Here is a 19,956-nt window from a genome sequence, read left to right as displayed (position 1 = left end):
TAAACTGCACACCAACCAGTCAAGAAATGTCACGAACCCTTTGGAAATCACATCTCACAATGGGAGTAGAGCAGTAAGGATCACAGTCTAAGAAGATGATGGCAAATGCTCAAAACTACAAATCAATCCCTTCACAGAGTCAAATATTAGTAAATGTTTGCAGAGCCAATGAACTTACATCAAAGTCAATTCAGAAACAGCCACTGCAAACAACAAACAAAGCAAAGGCCAACAACAGGATACGGCTTCAAAAATCAAGGAATAATTAACTTTATAACAGATATTAAATCACTCAGACAGGCCTGCAGTACCTCAAAAAAACCCCAAATGATTGTGTAAAAGTCTTAGCATCCCAGCACTAGCCTTCTGGCAGTAACTGCAGCTGTAGTTGACACTGAGACAAAAAAGACAAAACTGACGCAAACTGAAAAGAAACATCGTGCATATTTAAAAACAAGTATCAAAGATTTTAATAGCATCACATATGAGCTTTAAATAAAATACATTACACTCATCAGAAATATTATTTGAGAGAACAGTGAAAATCAGAAGTTTGGAATAAAAAATTCCAAACCTTTAACAATATTTCAAAATACATATTCTGAAACGTGTCTTATTCCACAAAGATAAAAGCACTTATCTCTCCACAATTTGTCAAATTTCTTTTGGATTTAATGATTTCTTTGCTGCTCTCTATTGGGACACATGGTCAATTAGGTTCACACTGAACACTAAAATTAAGACTAGTCATTAAAATTAACAAGGCATTATTGTTCACAAGCAAATGAAGAAATGCAAAAACATTTGGGAATCCTCATGATTTTAAAAGTTTACCCTGCAAAAAATTTAATAATATTCTCAGTGGAAAGAAAATACTAGATACTATTTGTTATAATATCTCAAAGCTAATGCTAGAAAAAAAGATTAAACATTTTCAGATTAATGGCAATATTTTTCTGGCTAGCCTACCCATAGTTATCACAAATTTCCTTATTGTAAATTTCATACATTCTAATAAGTGTTTTTAAATCAGAGGCTACACAAGAGAGTGAAGAACCTTTCATGAATCCGGAGGAAGAATTTTATTACCTGAATTTATATTTAATGCTTAATTTTAACAGCTGTAACAGAATGCAATTCTTCTATGACTTCTAATGAGATATTTAAATACTGTAATATTCTCAGTCGAATTCTACTTATCATGATGATGTGAAGCCCTTCATAGCAAAGAGGTATGCGTATTTGTGAACTTTCTGATCCCCTATTTCTAAAATAGTGGCTGATCTATTTTAGATGCTTAATAAGTAGCTACTGAATAAATTAATTAGTGGATGTATATGATTAAATATTAGTTTAAGATACGCAAAATCTTTTGACTATATTATTAATAGAATATTTTTAAACACTGAAAATATGTTATTATATATGGATGTAGAAATGAGTTATTTACAGATAAATCAATACTGTGTTAGATGAAAGATATGCTAAGTTTTCATAATCTTCTTAAAAAATTTATTTATTTATTGGCTGCATTGGGTCTTTGTTGCTGTGCTTAGGCTTTCTCTAGTTGTGGCGAGCGGGGGCTACTCTTCGTTGCGGTGCGTGGGCTTCTCATTGCGGTGGCTTCTGTTGTTGTGGAGCACGGGCTCTAGGTGCACGGGCTTCAGTAGTTGTGGCCGTGGGCTCTAGAGCTCGGGCTCAGTAGTTGTGGTGCACAGGCTTAGTTCCTCCGCGGCATGTGGGATCTTCCTGGACCAGGGCTCGGACCCGTGTCCCCTGCACTGGCAGGCAGATTCTCAACCACTGAGCCATCAGGGAAGCCCTCATCATCTTTTTGGATATTATTTGATACATATTCATAACATTGTATGTTGGTAGTAAGGTGTAATGCACCCCTGTGAATCCTGGTTCAACACGTGTTTCTCTCCTACCCTAGCCTCTTGCCTCTCTCCAACCAGAGTAAACATTTTGGATTTTGTGTTTATCATCCCATCCATTTTAAATATAGTTTTATTATCCATGCATGTATGCTGAAAACATATTGTCCATTTTTCTGGGTTTTGAGCGCCTATAAAAATAGTAAACTGTATGCAGTCTTCTGGGGTTTGTTCGGTTTTTTTTCAACATTACGTTAAAAACATTCATTCATGTTGCCAGGCAAGCTTAAGTTCATTGCTGCTATAAATGTTCACTGTGCGAATACCCCACAATTTATCTATTCTCTTGCTGCTGGACTTCTGGATCTCAACTGGTTTGTGGGTTTCCAGTGTTTTCCTATACACACATTGCTCAGTGATCATGACTGTGCATGCCTTTGGGTGGACATTTGCAAGTGTTTCTTTTTCTTCTTTTTCTTTTTTTTTGGCCATGCTGCGTGGCTTGCAGGATGCTAGTTCCCCGACCAGGGACTGAACCCAGGCCACAGCAGTGAAAGCACCAAGTCTTAACCACTGGACCGTAAGGGAATTCCCTGCAATTGTTTAAGTGCATATCTGGAAGTGGGACTGCTAGATCATAGGGTACAGTGATACTCAGCTATGTGAAATATTCCGTTTTCCAGCCCATATCCACTGCAATGACCTTAACTGAGGATAAAATTCTCACTGAGGTTCTAAATTGAATATTCCTCCTTACTGAGGAGAGTAAGTTTCTTTACTTAAATGGCATTGATGTCTCCTCTTTGGTGAAATGTCTGTTCATGTCTTTTTCTTATTGAAATTGTAGGAGTCCTTTTTTATATTTGACACACTTATCATTAGTCGGCTAGATATATTTAAAATATCATCTTCCAGCTTGTGGGTTGTCTTTTCTTTAATGTTTTCTTTTAATGAACAGAAGTTCACAAGTTTAATATGGTAAAATTTATCAATCTTTTCTCTTAAATAAAAAAATTTAGGTGTTATTTAAGATATCTTTCCCTCCCCCAAACTCAGAAAAATACTCCTCTACACTTTTATATAATAGTTTAAATTTTTGCTAAATCCTTAATCTACCTAGACATGAGTTTTGTATTTCCTGTGAAGTAAGAATCTAATTTTATGTTTGCCATATGCTGAGCACCAGTCAATAAACTGACCTCCTTTTCCCTAATCTGTGATCTCTGGCACCATCTCTTTAGACATATATCATTGTTCTTTATGTAGATGGATCTGTCTCTGGGCTCCCTATTTTATTCATTGGTTAATTTGTCTATCCCTGTATCAATACAAACTTATGATTGATTACTACATATTTACAATAAATCTTGCTATCTGGAAAGGAAAGAAATCTTTCCCCTTTTTATTCTTCTTTAAGCATGTCTTGATTTTGCTTTATTATCTTCTTTATAAATTTTAGAATTAGTTGCCAACTTCCATGAAATAACCTACTGAGATTTTTTTATTGGAACTGCATTGAATCTATAGATCAATTAGGGGGAAAGTGATGCTTTCATGATTTTCAGTCCTCCTATCCCTGAATGAACTATCTTTTCATTTATATAGGCATTCTTTAATATCAACAAAGTTTTATAATTTTTCCCATACAGAACTTGCATACCTTCTGTTAGATTTATTCCAAGTACATTATAATTTTGTTGCTACTAAAAAAATGGTATCTTTTAAAAACATGTATTTTTCTCAGTACTTGTATTTAATGAATAAATATAACTAAATTTTTAATATTGATCCCATAGCTTACTGCTAGGCTTTCTGAAGATTTTAATAGCCTATAGACTCTTTATATCATTGACTATTCCATTTCTTCCTTTCGAACAGTTATAAATTTCTTTTTCTTTCTTTACTGCACTGGATAGGACTTCTAATATATTCTGTAATAGATGTGATACAGGGGGTCATTCTTGTTTTGTTCCTGAATTTAAATGGCATTCCTCTAGTGTTTTCCCATTAAAAAATGATGTTTGCTATTATTTTTGATAAATAACCTATTAGGTTAAGGAAGTTCACTTATATTCCTAGTTTGCTAAGAGTTATTTTTTTCTTATCAAGAATAGGTGTTGAATTTTATTACATGCTTTCTCTGAATCTTCAAGGTGATTGTGTTTTTCTTTTTTAATCTAGCAAGGTGGTGACTTACATTTATATATTTCTATTATAACTTTACTGAATATTTTAAAAATTATTTTGACAATAACTCCAAATAACTTTCTTTCTTATATCTACATATATTTCTATCTTATATCAACATTGCCTTAAGAAAGCAGATTTATAGATAGAAATCACTGAAATGTCATGTTAATACAAACTTCAGTTCAAATGAAGAAACACCTTCTCTCAGCCAGCATGGAAGTTCATATCCAGAGTTCACGGCTGATTAAAACTTTGGAGAACAACTCAAAGCATGTAATCTCCTGAGAATCTACAGAAATTCTACAAATTATTGGTGGTAGAAAACATGCCACGCAGGACTTATGCAAACTCCTGGCAATTCCACTAGCAGTTCCTATGCTGGTGCCCTGGTCACTACCAGTAAGCTTTCATGGAATTGAAGAGTTAAATTCCAGTTTAAGATCCTAGAGGCATCTAGGCATAAAACTATAGTAGGCCTCTCCTGCCGTTAATGGCCATTATAATTCTGATTTTGTTAGGTATAGTAAAGAGTGAAACACCTTTAGCTTTTACATCCATTCATTAAAAAAAAAATTAATTCCCATTAAAGGTTTGATGTCATCACTGTTTTTGTTTCAATTTCTAATATCTTCCAGGTATGATATTAGGTACTGGTAAAAATCTGATTAATTATAGCACCATCATCACTCCCAAAGTAAAGGTCAAACATATCCGCATGGCTTACAGAGCCCTCAAAGATCTGCTCCTACCAACATGAACACTTCCATTCCCATCATTTGCCCTCTGGAGTGCATCCTGTCCTCTAGCCACACTTGTAGTTCTCTAAGACTATGTGGTTATGTTTATGCCTCCAAGATTTTGATGTGCTGCATCTTCTGCCTAAAATAGCCTTCCTTCTACTTAGTGAATTTCTATTTACCCTCTTATAACTCTGCATCAAACAGCCCCTTCTTATTATAACAGTTATGTCAGTGCTGGCTAAGTTTGGGTTTCCATTCAGTGCTTCAACCCCTGAACTGTAAGACATGGCAGAGCACAGCTACTATTCATCTTTCTACCACCGACACCTATCATAATGTTCAGCACATGGTAGGGGCTCAAAAGACGTCTCCTTAATGACTGAATGAACATGAAATCTGAAATTAAAATTTGGAGAAAATAAGTGTTTTAAGTTTTTGTTCATTTTATTAAATAGAATTCACAGTAATTTATTTCTTTTAAATACCTTTTAATTTTTTTCACTAATTTAGATGACGCTTTTTTACATAAAAGCTGAAACAAAAAACTCTGTAGATGAACAGAAAGGAATGGTACATTTGCAAATGTTATCTAGTGTGTTTTCATGCATAAAATACTGAAAACCACTGCCATGTAATTTTAATCACAACATTTGAAACTCAAATTACAAAAAAATCAAGAATATAATTTTGCTCTTTCTAAGTAAATTACCTCAATGACTGTTGGTTTCCCCACATTTTCAGCCGTTGGAGACCCATATAGGACTCCATCACTATATGGTGTCCTTTGGATATACCGAAGCCATCCAGGCCGGTCTGGGTAACCCATTAAATTTGTGTTAAATGTTATGGGATCATTACTAATCTCGCCTAGGTAAGAAACACAGAAGTAAGATATAAGACAGTTATTTTCACATGTTGCTTTGATTGGTTCAATAAAAATATGTCTGTCTAAAATTTTTTTCTTAACATTTGTAGCAAATTAAATACACACCAAAAAAAATCCATTGGGGAATTCAGATTAGGGCCTCATGTAAGAAAAATATCCTTTTGGTTGTTTAGTTAGTCTAGAAATCTGATTCAACAAAGAAAGCATATTCACACAATTTGGGGGTAAATTTCCTTTTCTTTTTTGGGGGGAGGAGGTCACATAGCAGTGGAAAAGTTCTACCAATGAGACAACTATCTTTCAGGAAAATCCCCTAATCATGTTGATGTATTCATTCTTCTGAGAAACCTTCCTTTCATGAAACTCTGAGCACTATCAAACTCATCTTACGGGATATCTCAAAATTATAAAAGTATCATCAAAACAAAAATAATGTAATTTAAAAACAATGGAGGATGAGTTGAAAAAATCCAAATCCAAGTCCAAAAGAACTGCAATAACATGACATTTATTAATAATAAATAATAATGGTGTCATTTTATTAGCATGTGCCTGGCCTCTACAGGCACTATTTCATCCGATTTTCAAACATACCAATGAAAGTAGTACTCTTATTAGCCCTAATTTTATTGATGTAATACGTAATTTTCCATGTTAATTCTTCATGGTCATATTAAGTGGTGAAACTAGAATTTTTGTTTGTTTGTTTCAGTACGCGGGCCTCTCACTGTTGTGGCCTCTCCCGTTGCGGAGCACAGGCTCCGGACACGCAGGCTCAGCGGCCATGGCTCACGGGCCCAGCCGCTCCGCGGCATGTGGGATCTTCCCGGACCGGGGCACGAACCCGTGTCCCCTGCATCGGCAGGCGGACTCTCAACCACTGCGCCACCAGGGAAGCCCCTGAAACTAGAATTTAATCTTGGCTGACTCCAGAAATATGCTCTTAACTACATTTTCTTCTCCAGTGTTGAAGCTGCTGCTCACAAGGTTTAGCTATATAGTTTTGCAAAAAGAGAATGCCCCTCACGAGAACACACTTTTTAAGTAATTGATGAAAAGACTGCCTTGTTTCTTGAATGCTGGTGAGAACATGCTTAACTATATTTTACGAGTGTTTTCAGGTATGCTATTCATCATATAATCTACAAAAATAATATTTATATTAATTCTAATGCTGGAATATTCAGAAATTCATTTTTATTTGTTACTTAAGTAAAAGTCATAATAACAATGTATTTTCTCTTGCTATTCTTTCTGTATCTTCGTTAATTTGATGGCATTTGTGACAATCCAACATAACATAATTTAAACCGATAGTAAATTAAATAGGACTTCGTAACTGGTATTACTTTGAAGAAAAATTAATCTCCATTATATGATTATGAAGTTATATAAAATTATCTCATATTGTAAAAGTTTTTTTGAGAACTCTTTCTTAATACCGTATTTCAATCTCTTCTACAACATATGTATAGATTTCCAAAAATCAATGTACTCTGTAAGATTCTTAAATCTTAATGTGTAAAATTGTAATTGTACATCTATAATTATTTCTCTGAGAATACAGGTAGATCATTTGTCAGAAGCACAAAACTCAAGACTAGGAAATCAGAAATACGCTTTCTTTAAATTTCAAAAATGAGTTATTTCCTTCGGTAATTAAATTTCTAATCTTAAAATGGGAAATATTCTATAACAATCAATTTATCACATATCCAGACCATGTCAAGTAATGTCAGTAATATTTGATCATATATCATCTAGATTATGCACATTGAACAAAAAGAAAAATTTAGTAAACTAACCACTTTTTTTCCCGCCAGAACATACCAGGTTTTGGGTAAGGTGGAAATTCCCCCTTAAAATACTCTCTTTCCAAAACATGTACAAAGAGGACACCTGCAGATGGGTAGACATTCCGATCAGAGTGCACCTTGGAGAAAATAGTGTACACTGAAAACAAAGAGGGAAGATAAGAGACAGAAAGACAAATAATGAGCTCTGCTTTTGAAAATTCACTTACACTGTAAAGAAGGGTTTCACTATGTAGAAATTTCTGAGAAAACTGAAGCAACATGCAAGATTGTTAAGAAGTTTGTTTTAAAGGGGAGTGGTTTTAGGACAAAGCATGGAACAACTCTCAACTTGCTGTGTTTATAGACTTTTCAAATATTATGTAAGCAGAATTAGGCATATTTAATATTTTAAATTATTATTAAATAATAAAGACATCCATGAAATCTCTTTTGTAATTTTTATGGAGATTATTACCAACAAAATACATCATGAGAACTGATCAGCTATATAATTGCTACAGTATATTTTTTCTTTTTCCTTTTTTCAAAGCAAAGTATAAAGAGTCATTTTTTTCAAATGGTAACAATCTCCACCATATTAACTGTCTGCCAGACAGAGCATATCGGACTACATAATACCATTGATATATGTAAGATGACTTTCATATATATTGATACTTATAAAAATGCATTGGATACTCTTTCTTTGAGTATTATTCCCCCATCTTTCCTGGAAATGATTTATTCCACTTTACCTGATCTCGACATTTAATAATTCACACATACAATCTAGTCTATTATGCTACCTCCTAAATAAGCAATAACAATTACATCACAAAATTCAGTGCAAATCATTTCTTTAAGTGAAATGGGGCAGATTTCATGATTTACTGGTTACTTAAGATACATGATGTGAGTACATTAAAATGACCAAATTGGTTTGATTAGTTTCAACTTATCGTTTTTTTCCTCTGATATCATCGTCTCCACCAACACAATACTGCCATTACCCTTGTCACCTCTACAATCTCTTTTGATTTTCTATCTTCCTGTTTGGCTACTGGCTGCAATTTTTAAACAGATAAACCCTATCAGGCAAGTTCTTTCTCTTAGTCACTGATGGATTTGTAAATGTAGTAATTAACCTTAAGAACTCAAGGCTGCTCACTCCCGGGCTCACAACTAACTAAAAGCCCTTGGATGGCAAAATCACTGACAGTGAATTTTTCAGCATAAAAATAGGAACTCCCACAAAAATGTTTCTTTATCTGTGAAAACTTGCCCCTACAGTTCTGTGGATGGCTGCCAAAAATGGGGAACTGAACTAAAATATTTGGCTTGTAGCTTCATGTATCCATAGCTTTACTACTAAAAACACAACTTCAAAGGCTGTGGTAACAGAAGGAAGGAAGCGGCAAGTTAGGTTTAAATTAGGTAATAGGGAGGCTCGTTCTTTCCTGACTTGTTTTGTACTAGCACTGGTAAGCATTCCCATGGCATTTAGAATACCCATTCTCTACCCAAGAGCAATTTACTCACCTGTAAAAATGGTCCCGTTCCAAAAAAACAAGAATAAGTGAATCACAGAAAAATAGTAAGGATGAGAATTAGAGATTTTTCACCAGCTGGATTCCATGGCATCCGCTGAATGCTTGGTGCTGTGGAGAATGTGAAGATGAAGGAGACCCAGTCCCTGCCTTTCATGAGCTCACCATCTGGTTTGGGAGACCAACACTCCCCTAACTAGGTATGACCCCAGAGAGACAAACTGCTCTGGCAAGACCTGGAAAGATGGTGAAGAGCAATGGAAGCTGGAAAGACCTGGGAAAGGTTTATATAAGAAGTAGAATTCAATATGGCTTTTAAAGTGCTAGCAAGATTCTGAAACTCAGAGATGGGCAATTTCAGCGTTGAAATGTGCAAGATACAGAAGTGGGATACTGCAGGGCCCTTTCAAGAAATGGAATTAAGCCAGTAACGCTAGATCCTGGTAGGGGGGAGGAAAACTGGGAAGGTGAGTCAAATTATGGAGAGCTGTGAACTCCTGGTGAGAAGTTATTTCATTCTATACAGAAAGGTGTTTAAATTCTAGATCACAATCCTACATCCAAGGCACAGGAATGTTTTGCATAATTCAAAGGAATCTCTCTGGAGCTTATCCAATTTATTCTTTTTAGAGATTAAAAACACCTTGAAGTCCAGCACTGAACTTTATTTACCTTTGTTATTTTCTCGGCACCTAGAAGGTGTCTGGCATATGTGAATAATTTTATAAATGGATGAATACATTCTAATACAAAGCACTGTAGAGGGAAACACAGTTCTTATGTTTATGTTCTAAATATATATAATTCTTAACTTCATTTTCAGTTTTGTAACCTAAATTAATTCTCATATGTGTGTAGCAGTTTATGGGTTACCATCCTCCATTTACATTATAAACTACTAACAGTCTCCCGTAGTTTTTGCTGACATAAGGTGGTAAAAGCTAGCTTATAAATCAAAAAGAAAAGTTGTTCATATTAATAATATTGAAATGGTCCTATTTTCTATATGGCTCATGGCAGGGCCTAAAATAGAACCATAAAAGGGTACTTGTCACTATTTATTACCTCACTTCAAGGACTAGTGTAGAACATCTCACTTTCTGCTTTCATAAAACAAAACAGACGAACAAAAAAAAAACAACAAACAACATTTCTACAATCTACAGAGCCAAACCACAATCTACCATGGCCCTCCTGGGTTTTAAGATTACATGCGCATTTCTTTATTCATGTGTAAAACTGCCTTTCTGCAATCTGCTGAACTGCATACTTGCTGGTCAGTTACCTTGGCAACTCTGCAGTAAAGCCCGCTTCACTGTAAGTATAGTATGACATTCACTTTGAGAAAAACATGATACAGATGTATGACACACTCATCATCTAGAAATGGAAAATGACTATGCCACTATGTTTTGTTTGTGAAAATAATACTTCCTTTCTGTAGCATCAGTTTAAATTATGGGCACCCACAGCACATTTTAGAGAAGTGCCCTTTACCTTACCCTTCCCATTTGTTACTTGCAAAAACAAACAGCTCTTCAACAGAGGCTATTTGGGCAGTATTTACACCTAGCTTCCTTTCAAAAGCAACAAAGTGACACACAGAATTCAGACTTATGGGCTCTTGTTCTAAACATGAGCGATATAAATACTGATAGGGTTTGCACTAACACCAAAAAAGTCTGTTACTTAACAGTGAACACATGTTGCACTCACCTATGTCTAGGTAGTACTCACAAACAGCAAGCTTGAGGCATATTGTTTTCCCTAAAAGAAAGTCTTGAAAGTGAAATTGAAACACTTTAAGAATCTCTGAAATACACATCTCTGAAAAAAAATCTCTGAAGAGTCTCTGAAATATACAAGCATACAGTGCCTTGCTAATCAAGCTGAGGTCACAGGGTCTGGCTGCTCTGTGGATTGCATGGCTCTCCAATCGTCTAGGGCTGCAAATCCATTACCTCTGCAAACACATGCCACTGGATACAAATGAAACTAGAAACCAGTCTGTGGCTAAATCTGTGCAAATCCATCACCATTAATGGGCAAAACAATTAAACCAAAAGTCCAACCCGCGGGGGGTCAAAAACATCATCTTCAAACCGCAAGGGTAGCTAGATTTGCAAAGATTAAAAACTGAAGACGGGTAGTCATAAATAACGGCATTTTTTACAGGAAAAAGTACATATCTGAGTTGAAAAGAGCAAAAGGATATGTGGGCAAGTGGCAGGGTTATATTTCACCCTCCCTAAATGCAGGTCCAATATTCCTTGTTAACATGCTACCAAAATCTTTCTATAAAACTGTTCCCTGTATGTTTTAATCATAAGGCATAGAAACTACAAACCATTTTCGAAAATGTATCTTATGGGACAGCAGAGAGCCAAGAACCAAGTAACAGACGGTGATGGCGGTAGCAATAAAGTGGGACCTCATGCTAGCTAAATAGCATCCTGTCTTCCTTTATTAATAGTCCATTTGGAATTCTCTCCCTATGGGAGCAACACTGAGATGAAAATATGAGGGTGCACATTTGTGTGCTTATTTACAATTACTTAAAAACAAAAGCAAATCTGTATGTGTTTAGTAAACATCAAATTTTGAAAGGGTTTGGTGGTGCATTGCTAACGAATCTAGAGCATAACACTTCACAATTATCACAATGATTTTTTTAATGGCATATGCACGTGCACAGGCACATACAAAGTCCACTCTCTACAAAAGAGTCCGGAGAACCCCTATCAGCCCTTTTTCTGCATCAAGAACAAGGACATGACTATAAACTGGCTGCTGAGTGTGACACCCTACAAGTCTCAGGTAGATTTAAGTCTTAAAGTCTCTCCTCTGAAGTCATAAAGGATTGTCAGTATTCACGTCAAGGTGATCTCTCTCTCATAGATGCTTTATCAACAAATTAATCACTTTAAAAGGTCCACTTACATCATCATTTTCTAATTTTTGCAGTTTGAGAGAATACAGTAAAATCTCAGTTTAGCAGGAACCCCAACGAAGGAACCATTTTAGAGACCTGAGTTTTCTAAAGTACTCAGCGGTCGATCCTTCTTCATTATGGCATAAGATCATCATTTGGCACATCAATTATTGCACTTCCCTCTATAATACAGTCATGCCCTTATGGACTGTTTGGTTGCCTTGTCATTTACCGATCCCAGTAGCACTAGCGGGTCACCGTTTGCTAATGCTTTTTATGGTTGTGTGTTTTATAGATTTTCTGTTTTCTCATCTGTAGACACGTTGTCAGCCGTCACTTCTCATTGCTATCCATATGTTTCCTGTAACAGCTCCTCTATCCCTTCTAATTTGCTGCTATTAATCCGCCGCAGGTTTAGAAACGAGGCTACCAAGTGAGGTGGGACTGCATGTTAAAGTAAGAACCAATTTGTACTGTCTTAACGCACGCAGGGCTCTGCCAGGTGTGAAAAACAGGAGCCTGCGTTTGCTGCATCTATTCTTGCTACCCAGAGACCCTTTTGTGGCGTATTTCCTGATTCTTAGTTGACACAGTATACTTCTGAAAGTCTTACTATAATTGGGAGACAGCCATTACTTGAGGAGGTGGCAACATAAACTCTATGTATTAAATGCATTCAGAAATAAATAAGTGTACCACAGAAAGTCTTAATTCAACCCATATGTTACGTAAACAAACTGCCAAATCAAAAGGAGGGGATTTAATGTGCTGTATAAAATAATTTCTTACATATTTGATGTGTGGGAAATATACTGTATAATTTAAACGAAGAGATCTATTGATTAACTGATCTATTAACCTTAGCAATAGCTAAATCAGCCTAAGAACATAACACACTAAAATAAGTAATTTATTAATAAGAAACTGGAGGGAGGGAGACGCAAGAGGGAAGAGATATGGGAACATATGTATATGTATAACTGATTCACTTTGTTATAGGGCAGAAACTAACACACCATTGTAAAGTAATTATACCCCAATAAAGATGTTAAAAAAAAAAAAAAAAAGAAACTGAAGCCCATTTCCAAAAGCATTTCAATTTTGTTAATTTGCCTCTCGTGTTCAGAGAGTTTTAAGACGTAAGCTACTCATTGGGAAACATGACAAGGGTGCTTTAACTGAGTGCAAATTAGTTAAATAAGACAGTGCATATTTTCCAACTGTTCATAGTATTGCCTTAATAGTAAGTATTATTTGAAAAAAATTTGGATAAGAATGATGAAGAAGACTTTTAAATATGTTTAAAATACAAAGATAATACTGAATAGCCACTTATCCGGTACAGTTTTTAAAATAAACTTTTGCCTAAGCAACTAGGTATCCCAATTCCTTAAAATCCTATTTACAGAAGAGACACCACGTCTCTGCTAAAGAATTGGAGTATTATTAAAAAGAAAGTTACACAAAAAATACAATTGCTGAAAACTTATTTTACTATATGATCATCTCTGATAATTAGAAACTGTAAGTACGGACAGAAAAAAAATAAGACTTGACTTCTCTTTTATAGTTTTAATAGCTAAAAGCTCTTTATGACACTCAGAGCCCCTGTATACACAGCACTCCAAGAAGCTGCTACCAATTAGTGGGAATTGATTATAAGAGATGAATTCCATTTGATATCTCTGCACCAAGAGAACTCATTTCAGGGTTTTCAGAGCTTGATATATTTATGGTTTCCTTCCTAATTTATTTTTCAATGTGTTATTTCTATAGTCTAATTGAAATTTAATTACTAGACCAGATAATGTCTGTAGAAAAATAGTTTGAAAGGCATCAATATGCAAAACAGGTACACAACCTGTTTTGGTTTTGTTTTTTTCTTTCCTCTTTAAAATTTACCCTGTGTTTTATCAATCCAGCTTTATAAATCTTGGCTTAGAGTCAAAAGCTTTTCTCGGCAGTCTGCCCTTCACCCCTTAAGTTTACTCAACATCAAAGTACTGAAGGCCATTCATTGGGCAGTGGTCAGCTATTGTTTTATTTCAGTCACAGATAGTCCACACCTGGGCTGTAGAGCTCATCATGGGGAAGGCATTAAATTGCCTTTTAAAACTTCACTCCTCTAAGAGATACGACCACTTTTCTCTACATGAGGTAGAAAAGAAACCACTTCTTGGATCTTTTTCTACAAGAAGCAGAAAGGTTACTTTGTGAGATTCCCCTCCCCCCAACCAAAGCCACTTACTAAAACCATTTTTCTACACTAGAGTTAAATATCCTGATTTTTCCATAGAATGATCATGTGTTTGTTTTGTTTTGTTGTTTTTTTCTTAAATGTTGGCTGGAAAGTGGTTGCAAACCATTTTTAATTGGTAATCAATAAACTTGGTCTCATAGAACACTGCAATTGAAAGGGGCTTTAGATGTCATCCTGTCAGGGCATGCCAAATAACTTTCTCTACTAAGAGACAAATCATTGCATTACTTCCTGCTTGGATATGGCCTCAGCATTCTACTCAATCCAGGATTCCTGACAGATAACATCAATCGGAGTTTGCATGCAAAAAATCAAGTTCAGTCCTTCATTTTATAGTTAACAAAACTGAACCCAGAGAGGCTGAATGACAGGTTCAAGCTTACAGGACTAGGAAGAGGAAGAGCCAGGACTTGAACCCAGGGTAGTTACGTATTTTGTTGATTTGCTAACATGAGGTAATACATTTGGTGGCTGTCCATTACATTATTACAGCCCACTAAAGTAAACTCATTACTCTCTCTGTAAGATATTTTAATAATGCAGAACTATAATGATAGGATTTAAATTAGAGGAGGAGACCAGGAAGGTAGAAGCTAAAGAATGAGTTCAAGAGAAACTGAGGAAATAAGAGAATGCGATAATCTGAACTGGTTACCTCAAGATGTATTGATCATTTCGATTTTGAGAACTACAGTTATGGCTCAGGTTCCAAGGAGAAAATCAGTTTGAGGTCCAGAGGGAGCATGAAATTTGAAAAAGGAAGAGATGGAGATTCTAGAGAATGCTATGGTAAAGGCCTTGGAATACATTTCACTAAGAAGAGCACCATAGCTGAGCCTGACAGCCGGTTAGAGAGCACCTTTATGCAAAATCAAATAGGAATGGAGGGACATGCTTAAAGAGGACAGAAATTCTAGGGATCAACGTTAAAAAGAAGAAACTGAAGAAAAGGGAAAGACTGCAATTTAGTGCAAAATAGTGTGAAGTCCAGAGGAAGCGTCTTTAGTGATCTCGTGTGAGGCAGCAGGAATCACGGCAGGTCCCAAATCCCTGGGAGATGACAGAAGTAAATTGCAGATGGCAATACTGAGGGCCATCTGGGGCCATAATTGGTAAGATTAGAAAACGGGAAGGGGCTTCCCTGGTGGTGCAGTGGTTAAGAATCTGCCTGCCAATGCAGGGGACACGGGTTCGAGCCCTGGTCCGGGAAGATCCCACATGCCATGGAGCAACTAAGCCCGTGGCCACAACTACTGAGCCTGCGCTCTAGAGCCCGCGAGCCACAACTACTGAGGCCGCGTGCCACAGCTACTGAAGCCCATGCGACAAGAGCCCGGGCTCATCAACACAATGAGAAGCCCTTGCGCTGCAATGAAGAGTAGCCCCGCTCGCCGCAACTAGAGAGAGCCTGTGCGCAGCAACGAAGACCCAACGCAACCAAAAATAAATAAAATAAAATAAAAAGAAAACAGGAATAGTGGATGTGCCGAAGAAGCCGAAGGCCCTCAGCCTGATTAAGGAGCAGCCCAGATAAGGTAGCCGGGGGTGATTCCCTTGAAGGAAACAGAGAAAATCCCTTGAGAATATCTAAGGAGGGTGTGGGGAAAGGACTGTGGGATGATGCGCTTAGATCCTAGAACAGGTGAGTCTAGTGCTTTTGAAAACAACTTTTTGTGAACTTTTCATGAGAGTTTACTGTTATAAAACTCTTTTCTTTTATATTAGAGATGAAAATTCCTTAAAAATGCAGAGGTGTTTGTGGGTTTGTTTCAAAGACAGCAGAGTAGAAGAGATGCTGGGAGCCTTGGTCCTACTGTGAAACAGATCTGGGAGTAGAAGATTCTAGCTGAGGAATAATTTGATGCTAGCTGGAAAAAAGTCAGTGACCCCCCAACTCAGAAATGTAAGAAGAAAATGAGGTAAGCCAGGAATCACTCCTACAAGATACCTAGAAAGTTTTATATGGCAGTAAGGCCATTTTATCACATAAAATTACTGCTCTTTTCAAAATATTTTAAAACTGTTGTTTTTTTTAATAGATATTCTGGTTACCCCAAAGTTATGGAGACTAGGCTACTGTTCTGCTAATGTTCTGTTCATGACCACATATAGCCCAAATTGTATGTGGGGTTGGGGGGGGAGGGTACGGTTAAGAGGGATTATAAAGACAAGTAATCCAGAAATATTAAGTGAAAGCTCATATTGATAACTGATATTTTTAAAACAACTAATCTTTTGGTTATTAAGTAAGTCTTTTTCTCCCTGATGAAATGCATTATTTCAAAGGTGCTGACATATTGCTAATGAACACATTTAAGATAGGGAAGAAAAATTTAGAAGGACAATCAATCATTCAAGGGTCAGGCTATCTTTTCCATAGAAAACAAATGCCATCTAATTAGTTAACAGCAAACATACCAATTTGGTTTTGCAACAAAAATCATTCAAAAAATCATCCACAACTAGCCAAAATATTTTATGACCATTTTTCTAAGGTTATGTAAATACTGTTTTTAAACGATTTATGTTAAATGTACTTCTTAATGTTTTTCAATGTTATAAGTAAATTGTTATAATAACCACACTGGGACAATTTTCATAAGTGGCAAGCTAGTGACTGGATAAGGGGCAACAATAGGTTAAAAACAAGAATTATTTTTGGTTAAAAAAAAGGGAAAACTACAGCAAAGGAAAAAAACTTGGAGAATAATGGATTAAGAACACAGAGGATCAGAAGCTTTAGAAGATTAGGAAAACAAAATTTGATTTTTTTCAGACTGACTTATCAAAAAAAAAAAAAGTCCACACATGACTAAAAAAGCAAAAGGACTATTGGAAGCGGACATTTAATTGACTCCCCAAAAGGATTTAGATTTACAACCTAAACTCACCATCTTTCTTCCCAGCAGTCATTTTTCTGCTGATAATAAAATTGTTGGCCTGTTTTGTCTTCCAGTTAACTGTTCCACTTATGCCATCAGCACAGCTTAATAAAAAAGCTTTTCAGAATAAAACAAATGCACAAAAAATGAAATTAATGTCAAATTAAAATGACTATCACAAATCACCTACTACGTATTAACTGGTATCAGATTCCTTCCAGCCCCAGTGAGCTGTTTAATTCCATTCAATAAATATCTGTTGCATGTCAATACAAGGAATATATGGGGATACAAAGTAAAGACACAGTTCCTGCCCTCCAAGGAGCTTACAATCTATAGGGATTGATAATTCATGTACCAAAATATATATGTAATGTATAATATAGTGTATACACATAGCAATTACACATATACACACAGTGGTAGAAAGCATAGCTGCTACAATAGCACTGAGAGGGGAAGCAATTTTCCCTGGCTTGGAATGTTGTGGTAAGTTTAAAACGTCTTTGAAATTTACAGTTGAGTTTTGGAAACATTACACTGGCAGCAATGAACAGAATCAGGGTCAGTGGATACTAAATAGGGGGTTATCTCTGGAGTGTAGAGTAGCAGTCAGCCCATAATCAGGGGTTGAAGAAAGGAAGAGTAAAGGTGGGGCCAGTTACAAGACATCATGGGAGAGAATACTGACAGTACTTCTCAAATTGCTGGATGTGGGCTAAAAAAAGAATAATGGCTTTGAAGTTTTGACCCAGGATGACGCAGAACAGTGATGTATTAGGAATGCCAAAAAAGAGTCCATTTCAGTAGAAAGATGACAAATGTATTTGGGGATATGTTAAATGTGGGGTACCAGTTGGATATCCAGGTGAAACCACCTAAGAAGAAGATGGAAATAGAGCTCTGGTTCACAGGAGAATCTAAGGCAAGCTTTGTATGCAGATTTGAAGTTCATCACCAGAGAAATGATTATTGAAGCCAAAGCCCCAGTGCAATTCCTTAAAGAGATCATGCTCTCAGGTAACACGCATTAGACCGTCAGGAACAAAATGATCTGGAGAAGATACACATTCACGTTCTTGACCTATTTGCCTATACTATTTCCAATCATCCAAACTACCAATCTTACTGCTTACTCTCCCATTTTTCATCCTTATCTTCCAGACTTGATATTTGGGTACCATTTTCCTAACTACAACATTGGGTCACCATCTCATTCTCCCTTCCTCTAGCCATCTCAGATATGTTCCCTTTGAGTTCAGCTCAGTTCCCAAATCCCCCAGGGTGTACCCCGTAGTTTTGTCCTAGCTTCCGGGGTTGAAATATATAGCAAGAAGGAATGCACGAAAAGTGGGAGGGACAACAAAGGCAGAAGAACATGTTAATAAATACATTTACATAGCAAAAACCAGAGGATAATTCAGCAAAGAAATAAGAGACAAGGCGGTCAGAGAGGTTGGACCACTGAGCCTGAAGTGTCATATACACATGTCAACGGAAGAGCTGTCAAAAAGGAGAGTGTGATCAACATCCTCACTTACTGCAAAAAGGTCAAAGCGGATGAGAGCTCAGAAAAGATTGCTAGATGTGAAAGGGGAGAAGTTATTGGTGACTCCTTGAAAGTGGAGTTCCAATAAAGTGGTAAGAGTAGAAGCCAGACAGCAAAAGGCCAAGACGTAGATGCAACAAACAGAGTTAATCTTTTAAGAACACTGGCCAGAATAGGGAAGCAAAGAGATAAGATGATATGGCAGACTGAGGAGCAGCAAGGTAGAGAAAAAGATTGTTTATTTTCGCGTAGGGAAACAAATTTTGTTTATAAGCTGAGGAAAAGACATAAGGAGAGAGAAAGAGACTAGGTGTAATGAAAAGGAACATAAATGATGAGACACAATCCCAGAAAAACTAGAATGGGTGGGACCAAGCAGAAACATACAATATACATGTATTTGTATATTGTACAGCATATACAAAACATATATGCTTTATACAAGCATATAAAGAAAATACTTCATGAATCAGAGAGTAAGGACAAGTGAAGAGAGAAACACTTGTTGGGGTACAGGACACCTAATGTTGAAAGAGCTCCTCACCCTAGTAAATCAGAGGTGAAATGGTTATTTCCTTCTCAAACTGAATTCTGAGTAAAATTCTAAACTTAAACTAAATTATGAGAAATACCAAGCCCCCTTCCAAAATGAAAAAAAGAATACAACTCAAAACCCAAGTTATTAAAAATAAACCATCAAACAAAACCTCAGGTGATCATTTCAGTGATACCTGGGAGTAGAAATCAAAGGCCTTAGCACCCCAAGTGAATAAATGAGTTGGTTGGTATTGAATTTTTAAATTATGTAAACCTAAGTATACTAATTTTATATCTACTAAAAGACCAATCTTATGGCTGATTCACCTAATAAATGGTTGATTCACCTAAGAACTGAAGTTATGTCCTTTTAAATCTAGATGAAGAATACAGTAGTCATTTCCTAAATAATTTAAGCTGAAATGGATCAGAAATGTTCATGGCCTCTTGTGGCAAAATATCCCACCTCCAAGGGTTTTCCTAATTGCTGGGTTCCAAAGGCAACATGCTAGTTACATAAGAATCCCCTGGGCAGCTCTCTAAAAATACATATTCTCACACACCCCAAAAACTACAAAATAAAAAAATTTAAAACACATATTCATGACTCCACCATGGAGAATCTAGGTAGGCGGGTTACACAGTTTCATCAGGTGATTCTCACACACAAATACGAACTCTAGAAGACCAACAGAAGACCTACAGAACCCAAGGGTATATAGGATATTCAACCAAGTCACATCAAATGTGACAAACGTAG

At 36.3% G+C, this 19,956-nt stretch overlaps 1 protein-coding gene across 5 annotated transcripts in view; it reads right to left on the bottom strand.

Annotated features, from left to right (window-relative positions):
- The window catches only part of SGCE (sarcoglycan epsilon), a 67,634-nt gene that overhangs the window by 34,036 nt on the left and 13,642 nt on the right, over positions 1 to 19,956 (bottom strand). For 3 of the 5 annotated variants that reach the window (XM_067746386.1, XM_067746385.1, XM_067746387.1), the window contains exons 2-4: positions 17,120 to 17,227; positions 7,524 to 7,646; positions 5,517 to 5,674 (exon numbers count right to left, since the gene is read on the bottom strand). In XM_067746386.1, the coding sequence (XP_067602487.1) occupies positions 5,517 to 5,674; positions 7,524 to 7,646; positions 17,120 to 17,227 (389 nt within the window). The remainder of the gene's footprint in view (positions 1 to 5,516; positions 5,675 to 7,523; positions 7,647 to 17,119; positions 17,228 to 19,956) is intronic. The other 2 variants (XM_067746389.1, XM_067746388.1) reach the window with 1 other exon arrangement.

The sequence above is a fragment of the Pseudorca crassidens genome, chromosome 8 (genome assembly GCF_039906515.1).
Source record: "Pseudorca crassidens isolate mPseCra1 chromosome 8, mPseCra1.hap1, whole genome shotgun sequence".
NCBI lineage: Eukaryota > Metazoa > Chordata > Mammalia > Artiodactyla > Delphinidae > Pseudorca > Pseudorca crassidens.
The sequence above is the reverse complement of the archived record's forward strand: the minus strand, read 5'-3'. Positions and strand labels throughout refer to the sequence as shown.